This window comes from Tauraco erythrolophus, chromosome 28 (assembly GCF_009769465.1).
Source record: "Tauraco erythrolophus isolate bTauEry1 chromosome 28, bTauEry1.pri, whole genome shotgun sequence".
NCBI lineage: Eukaryota > Metazoa > Chordata > Aves > Musophagiformes > Musophagidae > Tauraco > Tauraco erythrolophus.
The window spans coordinates 4,068,631-4,090,809 of NC_141492.1; the positions used below are offsets into that span (position 1 = coordinate 4,068,631).

The 22,179-nt window shown below is 41.9% G+C and overlaps 1 protein-coding gene across 1 annotated transcript in view; it reads right to left on the minus strand.

Annotated features, from left to right (window-relative positions):
• Positions 1-13,963, minus strand: part of CPAMD8 (C3 and PZP like alpha-2-macroglobulin domain containing 8) — a 54,075-nt gene extending 40,112 nt beyond the window's left edge. The window contains exons 1-14 of the mRNA XM_086627598.1: positions 13,881-13,963; positions 11,495-11,646; positions 10,195-10,217; positions 7,549-7,714; positions 7,359-7,411; positions 6,870-6,887; positions 5,837-5,891; positions 5,588-5,701; positions 4,672-4,756; positions 4,266-4,374; positions 3,570-3,797; positions 3,239-3,409; positions 2,770-2,898; positions 256-445 (exon numbers count right to left, since the gene is read on the minus strand). Of these exons, the coding sequence (XP_086483724.1) occupies positions 256-445; positions 2,770-2,898; positions 3,239-3,409; positions 3,570-3,797; positions 4,266-4,374; positions 4,672-4,756; positions 5,588-5,701; positions 5,837-5,891; positions 6,870-6,887; positions 7,359-7,411; positions 7,549-7,714; positions 10,195-10,217; positions 11,495-11,646; positions 13,881-13,963 (1,576 nt within the window). The remainder of the gene's footprint in view (positions 1-255; positions 446-2,769; positions 2,899-3,238; positions 3,410-3,569; positions 3,798-4,265; positions 4,375-4,671; positions 4,757-5,587; positions 5,702-5,836; positions 5,892-6,869; positions 6,888-7,358; positions 7,412-7,548; positions 7,715-10,194; positions 10,218-11,494; positions 11,647-13,880) is intronic.
• Between the last annotated feature and the right edge of the window lie 8,216 nt (positions 13,964-22,179).

Below are 22,179 nucleotides of genomic sequence, written 5' to 3' on the forward strand. Positions count from 1 at the left end.
ATTAAGAAAGACTAGAGTTTTCTCAAAAACTACAGAAAGACTAGAGAAGACTGTCCAAGAGCTATCCCTCTTGCAGAAGTTTATCTTTTTTTCTATATGACTATGTGTGTAATGGATATCACTGTTTTTTTGGCATAAAATTATTCTATGCCTTTTAAGGAGCATCAAATTCAAAAAAGAGGATACTTAGGTTTGCAGAAGGGTTGTTTTTTCCCCTGAAAATAGGAGCAAGTTTGCATTTCTGATGCTAGCTACCTGTTCCTGGGAAGTGCGTGACATCAATGTTCTTCTCAAAGGGAAAGGTGGCTCTTTTGCTCCTCTGCTGGGTGACGTTACTGGGCTGCAGTCCTGAAAGGACGATGTTGCCTCGCGATGCCACTTCATAATGTAGAGTGAAGTTGCAAGGACATGTGGACTTCACTGCAATCCAAGCCTCCTCTCCTACCTGCACCGAGACAGAAAAGCAGAAGAACTGGTCTGTTACAATGCATGCTTTTTATTTACAAAGCACCGAAATCTATTTGGGATTCGGTCCACAAGCAATGTGACCTCTCTTCTAAGAAACATATGCATTGAAAATTACATCACATTGGCACTGTTTTCATGGACTTTCTTCACAATAAAAAGGGGCCTGTGTTCAGCTCTTCACTCTCTGCAAGTCTAACAGGAGAATGGGCTGGGGGGTTGCATGCATTAATGAAAACAATAAAGGAATCTCTGGAATCCTGAAAGTTAAGCCTTTTGGCACAGAGCAGCTGTCAGAATTGGTTGAATTTTAGACATCCCTTCAGTAGTCCGGCCCAAAAGAGAAAGAGATGGGTTGGGGGTGGGAAGAGATGCACATTTGATAGTCTTTGCAGTTTAATTGAGATTATACATGGAGATTACTTTCATATGGCAAAGACTAATTCAAACATAACCAGTGTGGCATGAAATTACTGGGAATAGATCTGAGTGAAAATGCTTTCAAATTACACAAGTCTTATATTAATTTGCAAGTCTGGCACTCAAAGAGCTGTGAAACACACAAATAAATGAGAAGGGAGCTTCTTTTTTTTCTGGGTAGACTCCTCTGATGTCTGCAATAGGCTTCAGAGCAGCAAACCACCTTCTTGCACTTTTTGTGCACTGAAGTCCTATACCCAGAAGTCCTTGCTAAGTACCTAATACCCTGGAGACAAAAATCCCCCAAATACTGCCAATCCCAACAGAATAGACATCGTGCTCAGTCACAGGATCAGGACTGGGTCATGTCTGGCTGAGTAATAAGCCTTCTGTGGAGCAGCCGACTTCCTAGGAACACAAACGTCTCGCATCTGTGATACGAGGAGCAGTTAACACTTGTGTTAAGTAGGATTTCTTCAGCAACTTCCACTCCGCATCCTCCTGCCATTTAAAGCATAGCAATGACCAACTAAAACTGTTAAGACTGAATAGCAATGTTAAATCTCAATGAAATATTCTGAAAAACCTCTTTCTTCAGCTCTAACAGTGTTACCTGGCCAGAACATACATATTGTACAAACCCAAACGGTGAGGACTTGAATACAAGGAGCTGCTAATGGTTAAACCCAGTGAGAATGCCACAGAGTCCAAGAAGTGCCTCGTGACATTAAATATCTGAAGTATTAAGAATTCCCCAGTGCAAATGATGAAACAATTCATTAAAAAATGAATGTAGCTAATTGGAACACCCAGTAAGAGCTGGCAAAGCTGGGAAACAGTTCCCACATCAGCTGGTCATCCAACTCCTAGCTTTCCCACAGAAGAATTAGTTCTAATCAGGTTATAACAAGAACAATGTGTTCAGATTAGCAGTGTATAATCCCCTTTCCATACCTCAGGAAACTTGTAAAAGATTAATTAGCCATTAAACTTCCATGAAATGCAATGATAAAAAAAAAAGCTCTTATTTGGATACAAAGAGTCTGAAACCAACCTGACAGATCTGCTGATAATAGAAATTTAAGTGTGTATATTGACAAAGTGCACTTTTTCTTTGACAAAGCAATATGCAGACCCTCGGAGCATCTTCTTGAGTAGAGAACAAACCCTAAACAACTCAGTAAAACAGAATGCAACGGGAATCATGGTCAAATCTGCTCTTTCCTTTAGGAGAGAGACCATGACAACTTTTATACAGAAGGACTACGTTTTTAGAGAGCCAACTACAAAAGATGACAAGATAACTAAGTTCATAGATCATCTAGTTGGAACTAGATGATCTTTGAGGTCCCTTCCAACCCAAACCATTCTATGATTCTATAGTTCAGTAACTGAAAGACTAAACAGACTCAGCTGAGATTTAAACCAGAAGTTCTAGTGGGATTACATAAACCCTAATTTGGACCTTTAGTAATTAAGCTAGTCCCACTAACATCGGTTCTAATCATTCAACATTTGTTGACTTGGACTAAAGCACGTCATCTTCACCAAACAATTCACATGTGAATGTTACTGGAACATACATTCAAATATGAAAAACTTAAATGCTGCCAGTGCTTATATCCATCCTCTCTCCCCTGTCCCCTCAGCGCGAAGGAGAAGGAGATGCTGTATAATGCATCAAAGGTACTTTGCTTAGAACCTTTGCAGCCCACATTGAACAATTATTTGGTGGCTGAAGTGCAGCTACTTCAACCTTTGTAGTGGAAACAATAATGGCCCAGGATCCCAGAAACAGAAATGGCTTGAAATGTTCAATTAGAACAAAGTACTTTAAGCCAAGAAATGCAGTTGTTGCCATGATGGAATATGAAACCAACATACCTGGAAAGGTTTATCTGGTGCCTGGAGCTGGATGTGACACTTGCTGGGAGAGTACCAGCTACTGATGGACAAGTAGTTTGGCAGATATTGATCCCCAGACGGTTTCCCATCAATCGCTGTCACTTTGGTCTTAACAAAAGTTACATCTGAATGTTAGGCGTGCATGGAAAGTATGATTTGTACTTACACTGCATCCCCATCCCCCATTTTATACTTTTCAGCTGTTCATCATGTCATCTTTACATAGCAACAGTACTCTCCAAATATTTGGAGAAGCATCTTTTCATGATGGCTATCAACACCAGTTCCACTGGCAGCAAGAAACAAAACAAGTGTTTGCTGCATTTAAATCAAGAAGTTGAAGCTAAAAGGCACTGATTTCCTGTTTGTAGCACTGATTTATAAAGTGCAGGTTTGACAAGATTAGTTGCATTAAAGCCCGCTAATCCTATAAAGAGCTTTCACCCACCTCCAGCCAGACATATTGGGCAGCTGTAGGGATGGAGGGGATTTCAAACTCCACCAGACCATTTCTTGACACCAGTTCACTTGTATAAACGTTGTCCTTTGGTGTGAGTTCAGCTTTAATTCGGATAGTGACTCTGTCAGCTGGACTTCCATCAGGGTAAGTGACTTCTACCTACAAAGCGTTGCAGTTATTGAGTAACAGGTTTTACATTATGGGCAATTCCAGTCAACGACAGAAACAGCAGGTGGGAAAAACAGTGTAACATCCCGGGGTCAAAAGTCAGTATAATCCTGTATCAGCCACATGCCAGTGTCTCTACTTTTAGTCTTACCTTTCCTTTATAAGGCAGTCCAGGTTTGAACTGTTTTCTGGTATCCTTGGAGTATTTGATATCAATCAGCTGTTTCTGAACGGGTGTTGAGTCATCAAACGTAACCTGCTTGCTCCCATCAGAGCTGATCACTGTGGCCCAGATATTGACTGTGCCTCGAAAATGTTCCGGAACGTCCGCTGGCATCATGTCTTTCACACACACATCGAAAACAGCAGAGCCATCAATCTACAAAGTGTGTTGGGGAACAGAAACATAAGTTGGCATTCACATTCATTCAGTCTAGAAACCAAATCTGTAACACAGGCACTTGACAGGAGTTTGCAGCAGTATTTTTAAAGGATGCAGAGTCAGGGGAATTAACTGGGAAGTCAGTGAAGGAAGGAAGCAAGTGTCATTTTCCTCCCTTACCCATAGACCGGACTAGCTCTGTCACAGTCCCTCATTCTCATGTTCTCCCTCAGCCCCACATGCTCCAAAATCAGATTAATACTATGCCAACAAATTCTCATCCCCCCAAATCATAAACACATCATGTAAAAATATGCAATATTTTTATTATGCTGGATCAAATTATCACATTTATTCATTTATTTTCTTATCTCCTATCGGTAACATAAAATAGAGCTGTGGTATTAACATCAGAGAGGAACAGATCAGGCATTTTATCGCAGCTGACTCAATGGTCTCCCTCACCTGGGTGGTCTTGAGGACAGGGTGTCCCACTTCATGCCTATAGTACCCTACGCCATTTATAGTCATATTAACAATTAACTTTCCTGTCACTGGTTTTCCAAATGTATATCTGAAATGGAAAGAAGATAATGAATAACTTCCAGCTGTTTTCTGTTTTCTTGGTTCTATCAAGGCTAGTACCATGTGATCTGCACATCTAGAAAACAGAAAAAATATAACAGAAGATTTTTCAGCTTGTTATCATTAACATGTTTTATGAAGGCTCTTACATAGGAAAGCTTCTGATGATGACCAGAAATCATCTGAAAAGTCTGCAGCAGATGAGATCGAAGCTCCAGTGACTGCACCATCCTGTAGCTACAGCCACAGTAATCCATAGTAATGAAACTTTGGGACATATTCCTACCTGGCATGGACAGTTCCTTTTTCGCACAGTGAAAGGTCACGAATGTAGCGAGGAGGGTCAATCAGCAACTCAAACTTTGGTAATACTACAATGAAAAGAAATACAACAGAATCTTTTCAAGGAGATCTTGTTGTCCAGATTACAGCAAAAGCATACACAGATCACTGCTTATGGTCGGGTGAGGGCAGTGCAGCTAACATCAGGCAGGACAGCACTCACTACAGAATGAAGCAACAGCAGCAGCAAACCAAGACCATGTTGGGAAGATGACCTTAGCAACACACCCTTAGATTTTTACTTCTTTTCAGAGGCATCTGTGTTCCAGGGCTTGAGCCCAAGCTTTGTCTCTTAGATACACGGTAAAGAGGAGAACTCGCTACTGACTCCTGCACAATATGTTGGGAACAGAGCTGAGATATTAGCAGTTGTTAGTGTCTACACATGCTTGTCTGATCAGGTCAGATGCATAGATGCTGTGCTGGGTGCAACAATGCACACCTTTCATCGAACAGAGTGACTTCGAGACTGAAAGAAAAAAATTCAAATAGCAAAAATAGATTTCAGGATTCCAAGGAAGGCCCTGGGAAAGGAAGGAAAGCACTGACAGACTGAAAGCACCTTAAAAAGGTTTCCAAAGCAAAATTAAATCTTTGTTACATGAAGAGATCACGCAATATTAGTCTCCGTTTCAGGTCCTTTACTTTATGAAGCGTGGAGGACATGAACCTTAAAGGACTTGGTTAAGTTGTCAGTGTCTATATCCCTGAAGTGCATAGTCTCTCTAAAAAATTTTTCCTTGTGATGTTTTAAATGTATTATTTCCCAGGTGTTTCATCTCAAGTAAAAACATTTCATAAGGTTTCGTTCTTCCAAGTGTGCTTGGGTTATAGTCAAGTTTGACTTGGATACAACTCACCATATTTCTGAACTTCAAAGGATTTGTTGTATGTGTGCCCCTGCATCTCAGCAAAGATGAGCCATTCACCAAACACTGGCTGATCAGACAAAGGAAAACTCATATTTACAATACCTGAAAAAGGAAATAGCATACTGTGAACTCTGTGTCACTCATCGGCCCTTGTCAAGGCTTACTGAACACAACTCGGTGCGAGCAGAAGCAAAGGCAAATAACAGTACACTGAGAAAAAAAAAATCCAAAACTTACCACAACAAAACGGCTTCAGATTGCTCCACTCTATCATACGAGACCCCCGAGGATCCTGCATAGTGGTTTAGGAATGAGAAACATCACAGCGAAAACGAATATCACTAATACATTCCACTTAGTTTGCAACAAAGAACTTAATTTCATCATACATACACGTCACTAACAGCTCAGATGTAACTAACATCTGTCAAAAATGTTCTGAAGATACTTCACCAGGGGTACTTGCTTTCTAAAATTCAGTACTCGTTTAAGGACACTGCTTCTATACCCAATGCACACAAGTAAGCACTGTCAAGTGGCGGGTCTTCCACCTATCTTAAGACACCTCTTTTGGATGGGATGGACTGGCCTCTGAAGACTCTTTCTACTCACAGAGGGAGCTGTACAACTAGCAAGACAATTCTTAGATGATAAAGTCAGATGAAATTAATCCCGCTGTTTTTGTCAGCATTAAATCTGTGACTGAATGCAAACAAGAGAAGAGGTTGAATTCTTCTGCTTGCTGACCACTAAAGAAAACACATGGTTTAAAAAAAAAAAAAAAAAAAGACTAGACACAGAAGGAACCTCTCATTCACCTCATAAGGAAGAAGACAGGAGCACCCTTTCCTTGCCATGAATTTCTATTGTCCACTATCATAATGTTTGGGTGCAGAGATGAGATTGGCCCTGCTATATCAGCCCAGCCAGATGAAGGATAGGAGTGTGTCTGCATTGGAAAGAAGGGAGAAATTGAGTGGGACTGTTACATTTATAAACCCCAGTGAAACTAGCCAATTCTTCTCAGGCTGAAAAATGGGAATGGATTTCTGAAACTGAAGTAGAAAACAAGTATATTTGCTGGTGATAACAAAAAAGCAAGACACAAAGATCAGTTAAAGACACAGGGAGAGATAATGGCATAGGTTACAGTTGGGAATGGCCATAATGGACTTGAAAAGGTACAGACTGTGACTCGTTCCTCTTAAAGCTACAAGAATCTTGTGCCTCTACAGGATACATGCTAGATGATTGGCAGACAGATACTCACCACCACATAAGCTTCAATCTGAAAGATAAAAAAAAAAAAAGAAAATAATAAAAGGCTTTATGAAACAAAGCTACTTCTCTGCGATGAACTGCTGAGTTGACATAAGCAAGGTATGATGCACAAACTGACAAAGTTTAAACATCTTTTCTTTTAAGAGTGGCCTGAGAAACATACATCCATTCACACATCTAACTAGAAAAGTAATGCCTGTGATCACCTAAATTGAGTGCAAGTCTGAAAAATTCTTCTACCTCCTTTGGTGTAGTTACTTTGCATTTGCTAGCACTACAAAAGTGTGTATTCCCCTTCAACAGCAACGTGATCAAACGAAAGAAACTAAACTGTACATCACAACAAGCAACCACAAGATATGCCTAAATAGTTTAAGAAATCCAATTATATTTCTGCATAAATGTACGTTAGAATAAAATACAAGTCGCCAAGTATTCCATTGTATTTTACAGCGTAAAAGAAAACAGTTTTCTTTACCCTGTCATTGACTGGTCTCAAGTCAGAAGTCACCATAAAGAGGTTTATCAACACTAAAAAAGAAAAAGAGGAAACGTATTAGTCATCACAGCTGACACCGAACAGACTATCTCATCCCAGAATCTATCCTTGAAAAAGTTTTGCTTGAAAGCAGCTCTAGCATCTGGCAAGTTCTCCAAGGCCACTTTACCTTTCTGCTTGGGTTTATAGACAGGTTTGTCAGTCTGGATGAACACTGATGACCCTTTGCTATCGATGGTGACTGTGGTGTAGTTATGAAAAATGTAGCCTTCCTCTGCTAGATGCCGGTTGCCCCAGACTTTTAAATGTGCTTGTCCACGAAGTCCTGAAGGCACCTAGAAAACAGACCATGAGGTGAGGAAGACACAGAAAAGCCTCTGAGCTTTCTGAGGAATATAACTGACACTGAAGTGAGCAAAGAGCCGCCACCTGCTGCGTTTCAGGGTAACTATGTGATAGCAATCAAAAGAAAATGAAGAACATACTAGACCTTTTACAAGGCATAAACTTCAAAGGAGGCAAAGTCATGCTAAAAACATGGCAGGAAATTCTCCTCTACCCTTTTTCAGTCAAGCAAAGTGACATTTGATCTACATGTGCAGCTTTCACTAAAGAAGGTGTGTTACATGGGGAAGTCAACCATGCTATGGAAGACACAGCTCTACAAATAGAGAAAAAAAAAAAAAAACTACAAAAAATACCAAAACCTAAACATACGTGCTTGCATGTTTTCAGTCAGTTGCTCAGAGAACTAAAAGACTTTTATAATGACATAAGATTAAAAATTACAAAGTAATAAAATCTGATAATATAGAAGTATTATCAAAATAGGCCATAATTTGAGAGCGAAAAAAATAAATAAAACCAAAATCAGCAATGACACTGCAGCTTTTACTCAACAGTGAGTTAGTCTTTGGATAAAGAAATCTAGAGTGGTTGGTTTAACTGCTGATGTTTCCTAACACATAGGACTATATTATACCTTCTTGAAATGAAAGGAATAGATAATTATGTATTTGTATGTTATAGAACCTAATTCCCAGACCCAGTTTAACTACTGGCAGGACAGAGCAACATCAGCATCAGCCATATTGTAACTAGAGATAAGGCAAAGAAATATCTGGGGTATGCCACCAAGGCAGAGGAGATCCCATCAGTCATGCCAGACATCACCAAGCTAGTCAGGCTTCTGTAAATCAAAGGCTTTAATTTCCTTATAGGTGATGACGATGTAGGTGATGACGATGTAGGTGATGCAATAGGTACAGTGAGGGCATCTGTGCTGTGCTACAGTAATACAACAGAACTGTTCCCAAACACCTGGATCCACTGCAAAGAAAACAGATGGTTTTTCCTATGGCACTGCACAGAAAAGACTTATTCAGACACGAGGAGCTTCGGTCGAGAGCTAGCAATGCAACAGGGAGGGTTTTCCCCCCCAGGGTCATACACTACAGCGATTAATCCAGCATTCTGTACAGACCCTACAGCTCTGCATGGTACTAGCTACTGCTTTCCAGAAGCACATGGCAATTTAATATTTACATGATTTCTTTCACCCACCTCCTTTACCTCCCATCAGAGATGACAACTCCAAAGCAAGTCCTGACTAAGTTAAGAGATCCAACACTTTTAAGACTTGTTCTTCAGTCCATCTCCATTTTGCCTACATTTGAAGCAATAATCTTCCACAGCAGCAGATCACCAAACAGAACACATTCCCATATGGTATATTAAGACATCTCTTCCAGTTCCAAGTGTTTTGATGGTGCTTAATCAACAAGACAACTGAAAACTCATATTGCTTTGAATTTACACCCCACACTTCCCTGGGCAGAGGGATGGAGACAAAGGTCCTACACTAGCATGGAAGCACAGCGCAGTTGTCTCACAGAAACCATGAAAAGAGCTTCATTTTTCTCTGCATGGTATCACTTAGTCCTACACACAGCATCAACTCAATTACTTATTTCAATGAACAGTGAGCTCCAAGCTGGTAGCATTTAGCTCAGTTCTTGGCATGAGGAAGAACAACTCACACAAGGTGCAAAGCAGGGGAGATCTTTCACAGGATGTCTTTCTGCTGTAAGAATGACTACCTTTCACTGCACCCCAGATCTCCAGCATCCTAGTGATTCAAATAAAACTAGATATTGCTTTAGAAAGTGGGATTTACTAAAGGAAGCATATATCATTTCTTTTTAACGCTACTAGAACCCTTTGCCAGAGCTGCATTCAAATTCATCATCATTTCACTTCACTACAAATCCTCTTTGGAAATAAAAAGTTGGTTTTGTTCCCTCCATTCTCCTTAGTATGGGTAAGCTTCATTTCATGGACTATGCTGAAATTAGCAAAAATATTACTAATATCAAAGGCTAAAACATAGACAAAACTGGTGAAAGTCTATGTTTTTTAAATAACTTCGTACCAGAATAACTAGCAGACACATAATGTTTAATAATCTGCCATTTCTATGGATTTCTGTGGTCTGTCCAATGCTCCATGCTGCTTAGATAGCAATATGTAGTGCCATTCTTCTAAAATAATCACAACACAGAATTTTATGTTGAGCAACGAGCCACAGATTCATTTTCTTCAGTGCTGTAAGGGCCTGACAGATGAGCTGCGATGGATTAGATTCCTTCTTTTCACTCTCCACTCTTCCTCTTGTGAAGGTTCCTTCCTCCTTAGTGTGTGCACCAGAACGTGACCTGTATTTGTGCCTCAGCTGCTCAGAGAGCGATGCCTGATGCAGTTGAAGGCAAGTCCCTCATGCTTTCACCAAAAACATCTTAAAATAAGTGACACTCACCTTCAGTTTAATTGTTCCTTTATCTAAAATGTGTGAGAGAGAGAGAGAGAGAGAGAGAGAGAGTGTGTTAGTTATTCTTCTTAAGCTAAGGAACTAACGTTTTAGACGTTTGTAGTTGAGTGGAAGCAGATTCCATGCCATACAGCTACCTCATTATGATCTCACCTGAAGTAATTTTCTTGCATTGAGCAAAATAATCTGCAGGGAGAGCAAGTCGGACCTAATAAAGTTCTCCGAAACAAACTTGGTCCACATTTATTTACAAGTTTTGCCCAAGGTAAACAGCAAAGTGCTCTACGTTTACAGATTACCACCAAGACTGAGGTTTCAGCACAGGGCATCATATGCTTACAGAAGTATTTTGCTGTACAAAGGATCTGGCCTCTTTTGGGATTTGAATAATTCTCAAAACAAACACTCATAGAATCTATTTGGATTGCTGGATACAGCCATACCTAAGATTTCTCCTTAGCATATGCTGTCCACATGTGTAAGCATCACTCCCTTTGCATTACTTAGCAATTGTCAGCCAATTTCAAAGACAACAAGGGGAGGATAAAACCAGAGACCATCTGTTCCAAGAAAGGAAATGGCTTTTATATAACTCCCAGTTTTTACACACGGAAAGGTCAAAACATGACAGTTAAAGAGTCTGATTGCCTGAGCCTTGTCTACATTACAGCTTACACCCCTACTAGCAGTGGTAGAACAGCACTACTGAACTTAATTTTCACTAATCTAAATTCATTCAGTGTTAAGCTGGATGTAATCAAAACACTTTTTGTCTTTACACACAAGACAGAGGTATTTGTCTTGGATTTTGAAGACTTATCCAACTGCACAATTATCACCTCTCAGCAATACTCAGTCCTGAAGATGGGGAGATTGCATTTCCAGCACTCATTTTAAAATACGGGTAGAAAATGATGACGATGTAGATTTTACACTTTTCTTTAAAGCCAGTTTATCTTATTCCTTATACAGCTCCCCAGTGTCAAACATTCAGGTTTCAGAAGGAAATGTATTCACTATAAAACTACTGAATATCAATCAGTTATCCAGGGTCTCTGTATGTCTTGGTGTTCCAAAATTATCAGCCTTGAATGTTTCAGATCGCATACATCAAAACTACATTAGCACAATCAACTGAGAATGTTTAGCAGTGGTTATGAATTAAATATTAGTTTGGTTCCAGTTCTGTTCTCATCAATCTCAAGCAATTCTCTAAGAGACACTGATGTGCTCCCACAGCACCTCAATTTATAAACTAGTTCTCAAGTTCAGAATGACAAGAACTTACCCAGAACTGTTCCATGGCCCCGTGACACAGTTTCTCCTTTGACTACTAACTGAATCTGGACTGTTGTCTCCTTGATAGAGTTAAAGATGGTTACACTTATAGCTTCCTCAACACCAGATCGGAAAACAGAAGGTGCCGCAATCAAATAGCCCCTGAGGAGCAAAATTGGAAGTGGAAGGTCAAGAACAGCAACAGGAGTGTGTAAGCCACTTATTTGTAAGCCACTTCATGTATAAAAAAAGGAAAAGAACAGACTACTCTAACATATTTGCTCCTGTAGGGTCACATTTGTGACCACCAGCAGTCTAGGTCCATATCTACTACACATAAAACGAACACAGAATATATACAGAAACGAACAGAGCCTAAGTGGCTTACAAATCCTTACTATTTAAATAAGACAGTAATAATGATGCTTATTGCATATATATTCTGTATAAATTTATTTCTATATAAACAAACTAAATATACAATTAGCTAATCATAAAAAGTCTGAAGTTCATAAAAGAATAAGGAGGTACCTGAACCTCCAGTAGAGTTTTGTAGATAATACTTTGTTTTGGAACAATTTAGACACTTTGGACATTTTTGCCTCAATTATTTTTCACGGCTCTGCTATAATAGTTGAACTTGATACATTAAAAAAAAAAGTGACTCTCAGAGCTGATACTCAGCACTTTCTAAATGTCACTCGCATACACATAACACATTTAAACTTCCAATTTATACAGAAGCAGCCCAGAAACTACAGTTACAAGACCAGCCTCAAATTCTCAGTTTTGCTACCACTTTTTTTGTTCAAACAATTATATCCTGCAAGTTTAAAAACCGCAGCAAAATGCAATTATTTTAGCAGGCACACTCAGTTTTAAAGCCACCCTAGATGACCTCCCATAGATACTACAATCCTTGTGTTTCTGAATGGAATCTGTACCATTCCTCCGTGCTGAATGGCACCGTGCCATGAACCTGTCAACTAAAAGCATTACAGACTCCGAGCTCTTTGATGCGTTGGGCCGCAAGCAACCCATTTACATTCTCTTCATGACACACCTTTCTGGGGATTTTTCTACCCAAAACGATTCTTTTAAATGAGGCAATTCCTCACATGACTCTTTAAGCCAAATTTCTCAGGCCATGCCTTTCTACAGTTCCATGAGCCAGGTTACTTTAGTTCGTGATTAATTATCACTTTGGGGTGAGGATGATGGTGTTTTACGGCCCCCAAGTCATCTTTTATCAAATTCCTACCCCGTGTTTCTCTCTCAGCAGGCCTCATTGCCATGGAGATTCCATCACCCCCCAAAGGAAGTTCGGATCTCTGTGGCATTTGAGTCACATCGCACGGGGTACTTGCCGATTTAAAACCGTACGGTTGCCAGGTTTCTAACTTCATCAGAACAATAATAAATAACAATAAAAAGTTACTACTTAGCCTGCAAACTCTTGGTGAGACAGATAGCTGCTCTAGTTGCAGAGGGGGAAAGAGTACCATCTGCAGCCAGGATGAAGCGATCAGATTGGAACTGTCACCGAAGCCCAGCACTAGAGCCATGTGTGAAGCACATGTACCCACATTGCCCTAAATCGCTGCAGGCTCTCTGAAGTACCGCTCTGCCGATGCGGCTGTTTACAGCACTTAAGTGGTATTTGAATATTCAATATTTAACTTGGCAATTAAACAGTTAACTTGACAGTGACTGGACAGATCCTTTAAGCACATTTGACTAACAGCTCTGTCAGGTTATACCCAAACTTGGCAGGACGTGAAATATTTTCGAGTAAGCAAGTGAAAAGCAGTTCTCCATGGCACTGGGTTAATGCAGCTATTCACGATGTTGACGGGCTATAATGGGCGACGGATAAAGAACAAAGCAAACCTCACTCAGAGTTCACCCAAACACACTGGAACGAGCTGTGGATTCGGGTTCGAAATGCTGGAGAACTTCCCCGCAGTGAAATGTTTCTCCCCGGACGCTTCTCCCCACAAGAATGTTTCCCATGCGCTGCGGGAGCAACCCCCAACCATCCCGAGCACACGAGCAGCCCCCAAGCAACACCCCGGATTCCTTAAATAATTGTTTGCAGATAAAAGCTTTGCAGCCGCTCGCCGGAGGAGCTCGAGGCAGGTATTTCTAAGGAGACTTTCTTTTTTTCTTTCCTTTTTTTTTCCGCCCCTTTCCCCGTGCTATGCACTTTCGCACCGGCGAGTACCAACGTGCCGCTCGGTCGGGCACGGCCGCGCTCCCTCCCCGACCCCGCGGGGACTTCACGGGCTTTGTTCAGCGGCTGCTCGCAGCGCGGAGGGGTCCGTGTCCCCCCATCCCCGCCACCCTTGCCGGGGAGCCTGCCCGCCGAGGGTCCCCGACCTCCCGCCGGTACTTACTGCCGCTCCCGGGGCTGGGCTGCGCTCAGGCTGCAGAGGGTCAGCAGGACCCCCCAGGCGCAGCCGGGCTCCCGGCGGGGCATGGTGCTGCGGAGCCCGCGGCGCTCTCGGCGGGCCGGAGGAGCCTTTTGTTCCCGGCGAGCGCAGCCCGAGCTTCCCCGCCGCCCCGCTCCCGGGCTCGGCTCCCCCGGTCCCTCTCTGGCCGCCGCCCCCGCCGCGTCCCCGCCCCCGGGCCGCCCCCTCCTGGCCCCGGTGCCCGCTCGGCCCCGGCCCCGGCTCTTTGTCTGCGGCTCCCCGCCCGCTCCTGACAGCGTGCACCGGGGGAGGGGGCCGGGCCCCGCACCTCCGCCCCGCGGGCCGCTGCCCGCCGCCGCCCGGTCCCAGGTGCGCTGCCCGCCCGGCGCCGCTCCTCACCTTCACCATCCTCTCCGCAGCCCTGACAGCCTGGCCGGCCGGCCCCGAGGGCAGCTGTGGCACCGGCTCCTCATCTACCGAGCCCACGCAGCCCCGGGAGCGCACCTGCCCGAGCCCTCTGCCTTCCTCCTCCAGCCCCTGGAGGTGCCGACGGCCTCCCGCACAGGTTCTTCATCAACTGGGACCAGGCACAGCATCCCCTGCGTGGTCTGGTCCCACCGAGCCCGCGTTCTCCAAGGCACTCCGCTGAGCGCCGCCAAAGAACCGCTTCCCAACTCAAAATCCCGCGGAGGACTGATGCTGCTCTGTCCTCCTCCATCCCCAGGCCCCCATCTATCCATCTCCATCCCTCGCTCCCGGCCCGCGGTCACAGGGGCCTGAGACAGGAGGGGGAGCTCTGACTACACCAGGCTGAGGAAGAAGGTGCAGCCTAGGAGTAGGGCTTACACGAATCAGGGAAAAGCATATCCAAGGCAAAAGCAGGGATTCAAGGTGACAGAATAAATGTCTCGCAGTGATGGATGAAATGCCACACATAGATACCAAGGAATGATTTCTCCGATCCTTGCCGGAGACAACCCAGGATCCCAGACATGCTCCAGCAGAGCCGAACTCTCCCCGCAGGAATAAAAGAAAGCCCTCAACACGGGTAGTTTGAATCATGTTGTTCCCCCAACACCACACACCTGGCTTAGGGTAAACAACTAGGAAAACAGAAAAAAAAAAAAAAACACAAACCACTATCTTTTTTTTTCCTAAGTTAGCTCCGTTATTTGAACCTCAGTTCTATTTCTTCTAAAAATCATGTATATGGAAGCCAGCATCTTATTCAGCAAAAACAGATTCGTGTCCAAAAGTCAACTCGACACTTTACCAAAGGCCCTTTCGTCCAGCTTCTGACAAGAAAAACAGCAAATCAAGTTGCTAAAGCTGATAAACTTTTAAAATCGTTTTTCTCCCTCCTAAAATTATTTCAACCACCATCTATTTTAGCAGTATCATTACTGGCTAACACATTTTCTGCCAATCTGTCCATTCCCTAAAACCACAGTCATCAAAAGGGCTGAGCTTTCCCTGACTACTTCAGCAACAGGACTCCAGAGGTTGTCCAGTCCACAGCCAGGACAGCAACAAAAACAGTGCCTCAATTTTTATCTCGTTTGAAACTTACACTAATTTTAATATGACATCTCATAAAAAATAATAAAAAATATCTTTAACGCAGTAGCTTTTTGATAAGTTCAGATTACCTCCAGTCAAGGGTAACACTGGTAGATGTGGCTACATTTTCCTACTTAAACCTATTTTAAACCAGCATTGTCTTATTTTTGTGGAGAGGCATAACAAGCCTAGAAGAGGGAACAGATTTTGTCAAATTTTAAACAAACCATGCTAAACTAGGCTAGGGCTTAAAAAAGTATCTCTCACCTGAAAATTCTTTACACCAGACGACTTAAAAAGGACTGTGTTTTGCAAGGCTCACTACAGTTTTTAGGATTGGGCATGGCAGGTAAAATCACAGCCAAGCAAGTTTGGAGGGTTGAAAGGAAATCACCCATTTAAACCACTCTTATCACATCGACAATCCTTGACTGTTTGTCTACAGATCCTGTTTTAAAACTTGCCCTAATTGTCAAGATCAGGATGGAGAATTGAAGGAATTTTATTCAAGACACTAAGAACATCAGAATAACAACATTCTGAATGTTCTCAGTACTGAACAAGAAGTTTTCAAAGATTGTTCACCACCTACGGACAGGTTATTTTTATTTATTTTTAATGGGATTTTTCTAGCTATAACCCATCTGCGGGAGGCGTCACAGAACATCTTGAAGCAGCTTTACCTGGAATTAAACATAATGCTGCCATCCAGATTTTTTAAGAGCTGTATTTTTCCAGAAATGTTTCACTAGACCATTAGTTTTATCTCTCTCCATACTAAACACAAATATGCCACAGCCGAGATGAACATTTAATTGCACCAACTCTGTCAAACCTAGGTGGCACTTTGGTTTACGATACTCTTCATAAAATAACTGTTTTACAACACAGCTTGGACTTTGAAACTTGACTAGAAATGGAAATAGCTGGATTGTCTAAATTTTTTTAGAAGAGTGGGTCCTTCCTTACTGCTGCATTCTCCTTCACTTTATTCAAACTCGCTCAAACTCTAGAACCACAGAGATCATTTCCCAAGCAAACCAGAACCAGATAGGCTTTATGAGAAGTTACCTACCAGAAAGTACATTGAAGTGGGAATGTTTTCAGGTTTTGGATTGTTTGGGGTTTTTTGAGACAAACCGAAACATGCAAGATAAAGCAAAATCTGGTAATCCCAAATTCTTTTTCAGCTTCATAATTTTCTCAGATATGTCACCAGAACTCTGAATGCCTCAATACTTTCCTGTCTGCAAAGCAGCAATACTGCTGTTAGCCTCCTTCCTTAAGAGCACGCTGGAATCCTTGACTAAAGACAACAAGGAGGCGAAATTAAAATGAAACACCTCTGCTGTTCTCATGGTATAGCAGCCTATATCTGATGTCCTATACCTCACCAATCAAAATCATGGTTCTGATAACAGTCCTGCAGATATTAAGTACATTTCAGGTGAAAAAGCATCACACTTTCAAAAAAAAAAAAACTATCTCTACACTTAATCCATACCTTGTTCTAGAGCAGACAGACAAATAGTCCCTTACAGACTCATCCTTGAGATCTATGGGATATGTACCAAGAAACCCACAAAGTGCCACTGCACACCCAGCCTGCGGTCATCCACATCTCATCTTTGAAAAAGCTCTGGGTATGGACTTGGAAGAAGCAACAGGATTCAGCAATGAATTGATGACTGCAGCAGAGTACGCTTCTAAAACGGAGCTCCACCATCTGCAGCATAATGCTATAATATTTTTGAACGCAAAACCATGGATATCTACATTTCAGAAATCACAGCTAGAAATTCACATTGAGTATAGCCCTTTTAAATCATTGTTAACTTTTTTTAAAGGAGAGATTTCTTCCAAATTGAAGATTTTCTATTTGATATTTACTGACTAGAAGAAATATCAGGCAATTACAGTCTCTAAAGACTGCCAACCATCTTCTAATTACGAAAGTATGTGCAATCCTGTAAATAAAGCTAGAATCAGCTTGGTCTGAAAAAAAATAGGAGGCTTTAGATATCATTTCAAACTATTTAGTTACTGAAATGGAATTTTCTGTGCCTGCCAAAATGAATCCTATTCAGTGTGATGCAACAGGTGTTGGAATTCCAGCAACCGCCTGCAACCCACATCTGGCAATAGTTAGGAGTTTAAAGAAAGTTCTGTAAGAACTGCTTATGTATAAAAACTATTCATCAGTCAAATCTATGGGCCATATTCACCCACCCGCTTGCACTGTGCATAGTTTGCATTTTTATGTCGTTTACAAAACACGTAATCCTGCTCCTCATGAAATTTTAGGAATCTCGGGCACTTGTCCAGGTTGAAAGCATGCTGGGGATTGGTACGGCTATAGTGGTGAGTCAGAAAGGTGAGGGAGGGACTGCAGTTTACAGAAGAAGGTGTGAATACATCTATATTGGTTCTAATTTATATTCTGACTGCTTGTACATTCTCATCATTACTCCGCAGGAGAAAATTTCCACTCTCCCGTGCCCCATCTAATAAATAAACTACGTTAAAATTATCAGACAGGTATTTGTCAAACAAAAAATAGAGTTAACACCAAGCTCTGAATACTACTAATTCTTGAGTACTGCTACTCTCAGCTTTTCTTTGCTTTTCTTCCTTTTGCTTTTCTTCCCCTCCATTGCAAAATTCAAATCAACAAGGCTACTCACAAGAATCAAGTGGTAGGATCACACCCTCAATAATTAGCCCTTGTTAACTGCCTCAGCACAAGTGTTATCACTACCTTGTCACAGAGGTGACCAGACCTAAAGGCACAGGAGGTAATACTCACTTATTTAAAGATTTTGAGAATACATGCAGACATTGTGCACGTCAGAAAAGCTGCTGCAGTAAAAACAAGGCTATTAATTATTTAGTTTTGCATTAAGTCCTGCATGCACTAGATTTAAGTAGAAGGTGGGTAAAAAAGAAAAAGCAACAGACAAGTCATCAGCTTTAGGGAAGCCAGAATCATTTGTTGCACCTTCCCAATGCAAAAAACATTTGTATCACTCATTACACACCACCAGACAAGAATAAGGTCTTCGTTAAGTTCTACAGCGTTATATTAATGCTAAAAACCCCACACTCATTTAACTCCCAGTTTTGTTCTCCCTCTGTTTCTGTGACAGCCTCTTTTCTGTCAATCAAACACAGATATCTAATGTAGAAACTGATACCTGCAAAACGAGTGACCTATTGGCTTTGCCACACCACTGCCAGCTTACCGGCAACGAGGACAATAATGTCTTTCTAGAGAAACTACATCAGTCCAGATACAGAGTGGCAGAAACAAGATTGATCCTGCCTCCTGGGAATACGAGCATCTCTAGAACAAAATTACAAGGAAAGGATAATTAAAGAGCACATGCAAAATAAGACTATAATCTGAGCAGCATATAACAACAGGATAATGATATTGAGAATATAATTATTAAATAGTTCTGTCAAAAATGCTTGTTAATCATCTACAGAATATGAGAGGCTGATCTTTCGGAGTAGTATAACATTTTAATTCCTGACAAAAATTACTGAAATAGTACAAGAAATCATTCATATGGGTACATGCCAACTAGAACAGGAATAGAGCACTGTGCTTTATCAGAAGTAGCTGTCATTAAGACATTTAGTAAGAAATTACTTCCCAGTTTTCTACTCAGCCTCTATATGTGACTGATGTAATAGAAGTCTGTGCATAGTATAGTGTTTGGTGAAAGTTTTGTACGTAAATAAAGGATCTAGAGAGGTTGTGAAGTCTCCACACTTAAGAGCTATTAAAAACTCAGCTGGACATCTTTATAACTAGGAACGGGTAGAAGTGTCCATTTATCACACAAATCATATTGAGAAATTTGATTTTGTTCAGTTCAGTGAAGACAAATTTCTCATGATAAAAAAAAGGTAGCAAGAAAGGGTTAAGGGCTCTCGACATCTTTGGGTACTGCCTATATAGATAATATCCTTACCTTGTCCATAATACCCTGAAGTTGTAGAAGTGTACAAACATGACTCTCCAGTCAAGCTGGTAGTTCCATCCTGCTTTAGCTGGGGATCAGCACTGCACTCCTATAGCTGTTCACCATTTCACTTCCTGAGATACTGTCTAAAAGTACAAGGAACCCCGAGTGCTGAAAGGATAAAGAGCCACAGACAGAATATCTTTTTGGGCAGTAGTCCTCAAAACTCTACTGTTCAATCAGCTGTTTCACTTCCACCCCCGAAATGCAGCTGATATTAAACCAAGGAATTCAGTTTTGATATCCTATGGGCCATCTCCAAATACATGTTATCTATATAAACAAAAAATTAGTTATGTCTTAAGAGAAAAATTGTGTTTGCTTCCTTAACACACGGAATTTAAGATCTTGAAACAGCAGGGAACTCAATAGGTCTCGCATATTATCATGGAAATGTTAAAAGAAACCAATCAGAGGCCTTGAAGACTGCTCTGCAAATCTAGTCCTCCATCCCTGTGCTCACTTTACAGACCACACACAAACGCAGCGGAAGAAACAACGTAAAATAATTTCTGAGTTGCACAGGAATGCTCACATAATCACTGGAAATGCTCTTAATTGGTGTGGCTCAGAGCTGTTAGGTCCTCCATGCTGTGGAACTCTTTTCATGTCCTGGCAACCACAGCCCAGCCAGCAGTTTGTTTATCATATTCAGTACGAGTTTCCGGATCTCCAACAAAGTGGTATTTACTCCGAGGCAGGGAAGACTGCAGTAATCCAATAAGTTCTCATTAGCCTAAAATGCAGAAACATCTGCTGGGGTCATGAGCTGCTTGCTTGCTGTTGAAGAGCAAAGAATCAGCTCCATTTGCAGCTAGTGTGAACAAAGAGTTGTAGGGTTGGGGGGTGGTGGTGAAGAGACAAACGGGCCTCGATTATCTCCTGGGCTTCAGCTCCACCATAGAGCACCACAGGCAAAGGGGATGCTTCCTCACCTTGACCCTGGTGACCCTATCTCAGGGAGCACAGGAAATACAGGAAATACAGCAAAAAATGCCCGGACTCAGCCCCCTTGAGCTGGTGGTCACAACAGTCAGGCAACACTGGCGTAACTGAAGAGCACGTGGTCAGTGCTCCTCAAGAAATACCAGAATCCAGGCAATCTGTGCAGATAATCTTAAAATTATCTCTCTGCCAATTGCTTTTTAGACAACTAAGAGAATTTTGCAGGGAAGAATACTTATATTTCTGTGCTCCTCCCTTCCCACCCAGGCTCTCAGACCCAGCTGGCTCATTTTGCTACTGCTTTCAGGTTTTAGAAAACAAAAAAGTCCACCTCCCACCTCCCAAAAAAGGCACCTTAGGACACATAAACATTAACAATTGGTCAATAAGAATTTCTGGCCTAAAAGATGAATAGATAGGTAATAAGTACTGAAAAAATTCCAATAGAACAAAACTAAACCTACATTGATACAAGTTACAGAAGGGAAAACACTATTTTTTCTAAGTTAAAAAAAAAAAAAGATTGATAACTTGAATAAAAAAAGCCCTTCAGTTGTTTAGGATTGTAGATTTAGACCACGTGACATTGTCAGAAAATAAGTGGTAAATACAAAATAAGTGGTGTCACATCTATTTAGCTCCTGCTCCAGTGCTTCTGTAGTTCTTTGTCGTTGTTTTGTTCGTACAGTGTTAAATATGACAGCATCTCAGTCCGCGGCTATTTTAAGGTGGAGGAACCTAAACCACTTCTTGCAAAGACACAAAACACAACCATTTAGAAAGAACATTCAGGAAAATCAAGATGGAAAAAAAATCTCAGTTCGGAGCAGTTTAAACCCTTTCCTGGAGAGGCTGAGCTGCTTTATCTAATGCTTGTACAAGGAATGGCACAAGTGTTCAGTTTGAGGAAAAGAACGGCCGGAATGCTCAAACCAATGTCTCTGCTTCCTCTGACACAACGAGTGCTCATCCCCAAGCACTATATGGCTTTGTACAGCAGGTGGCCTTTAGCTCCAGGACTCCCACTTTGCCTTGGGCTTGTTGTGCAGATAGTGACCGCCGCCTGCAGCAGCACGGATGAACTTGGAATACTGTGTCCAGTTCTGGGCCCCTCAGTTCAAGAAGGACAAGGAACTGCTGGAGAGAGTCCAGCACAGGGCCACAAAGATGATGAAGGGAGTGGAGCATCTCCCTTCTGAGGAAAGGCTGAGGGAGCTGGGGCTCTTTAGCTTGGAGAAGAGGAGACTGAGGGGGGACCTCATTAATGTTGATAAATATGGAAAGGGTGACTGCCATGAGGATGGAGCCAGGCTCTTCTCACTGGCATCCAATGATAGGACAAGGGGAAATGGATCTAAGCTGGAACATAGGAGGTTCTGCTTAAACATGAGGAAGAACTCCTTCCCAGTAAGGGGAACAGAACACTGGAACAGGCTGCCCAGAGAGGTTGTGGAGTCTCCTCTCTGGAGATGTTCCAAACCCGCCTGGACGCGTCTTGTGTGATCTGATCTAGGTGGTCCTGCTCCAGCAGGGGGATTGGACTAGATGATCCTTTGAGGTCCCTCCCAATCCCTGACATTCTGGGATTCTGTGTGAACTTCTTCCCGAAAGACTGAGAGCATAGAACTGAGATCATAGGAAGCAGAAACTTTCTCTGCCACCCTTCTTCAGGGAAGAGAACTAAGAGTATTCCACTTCATAGTGAAAATTTGTATTGCTCTCTGTTGCTTAAGTAATATTTGGGTATA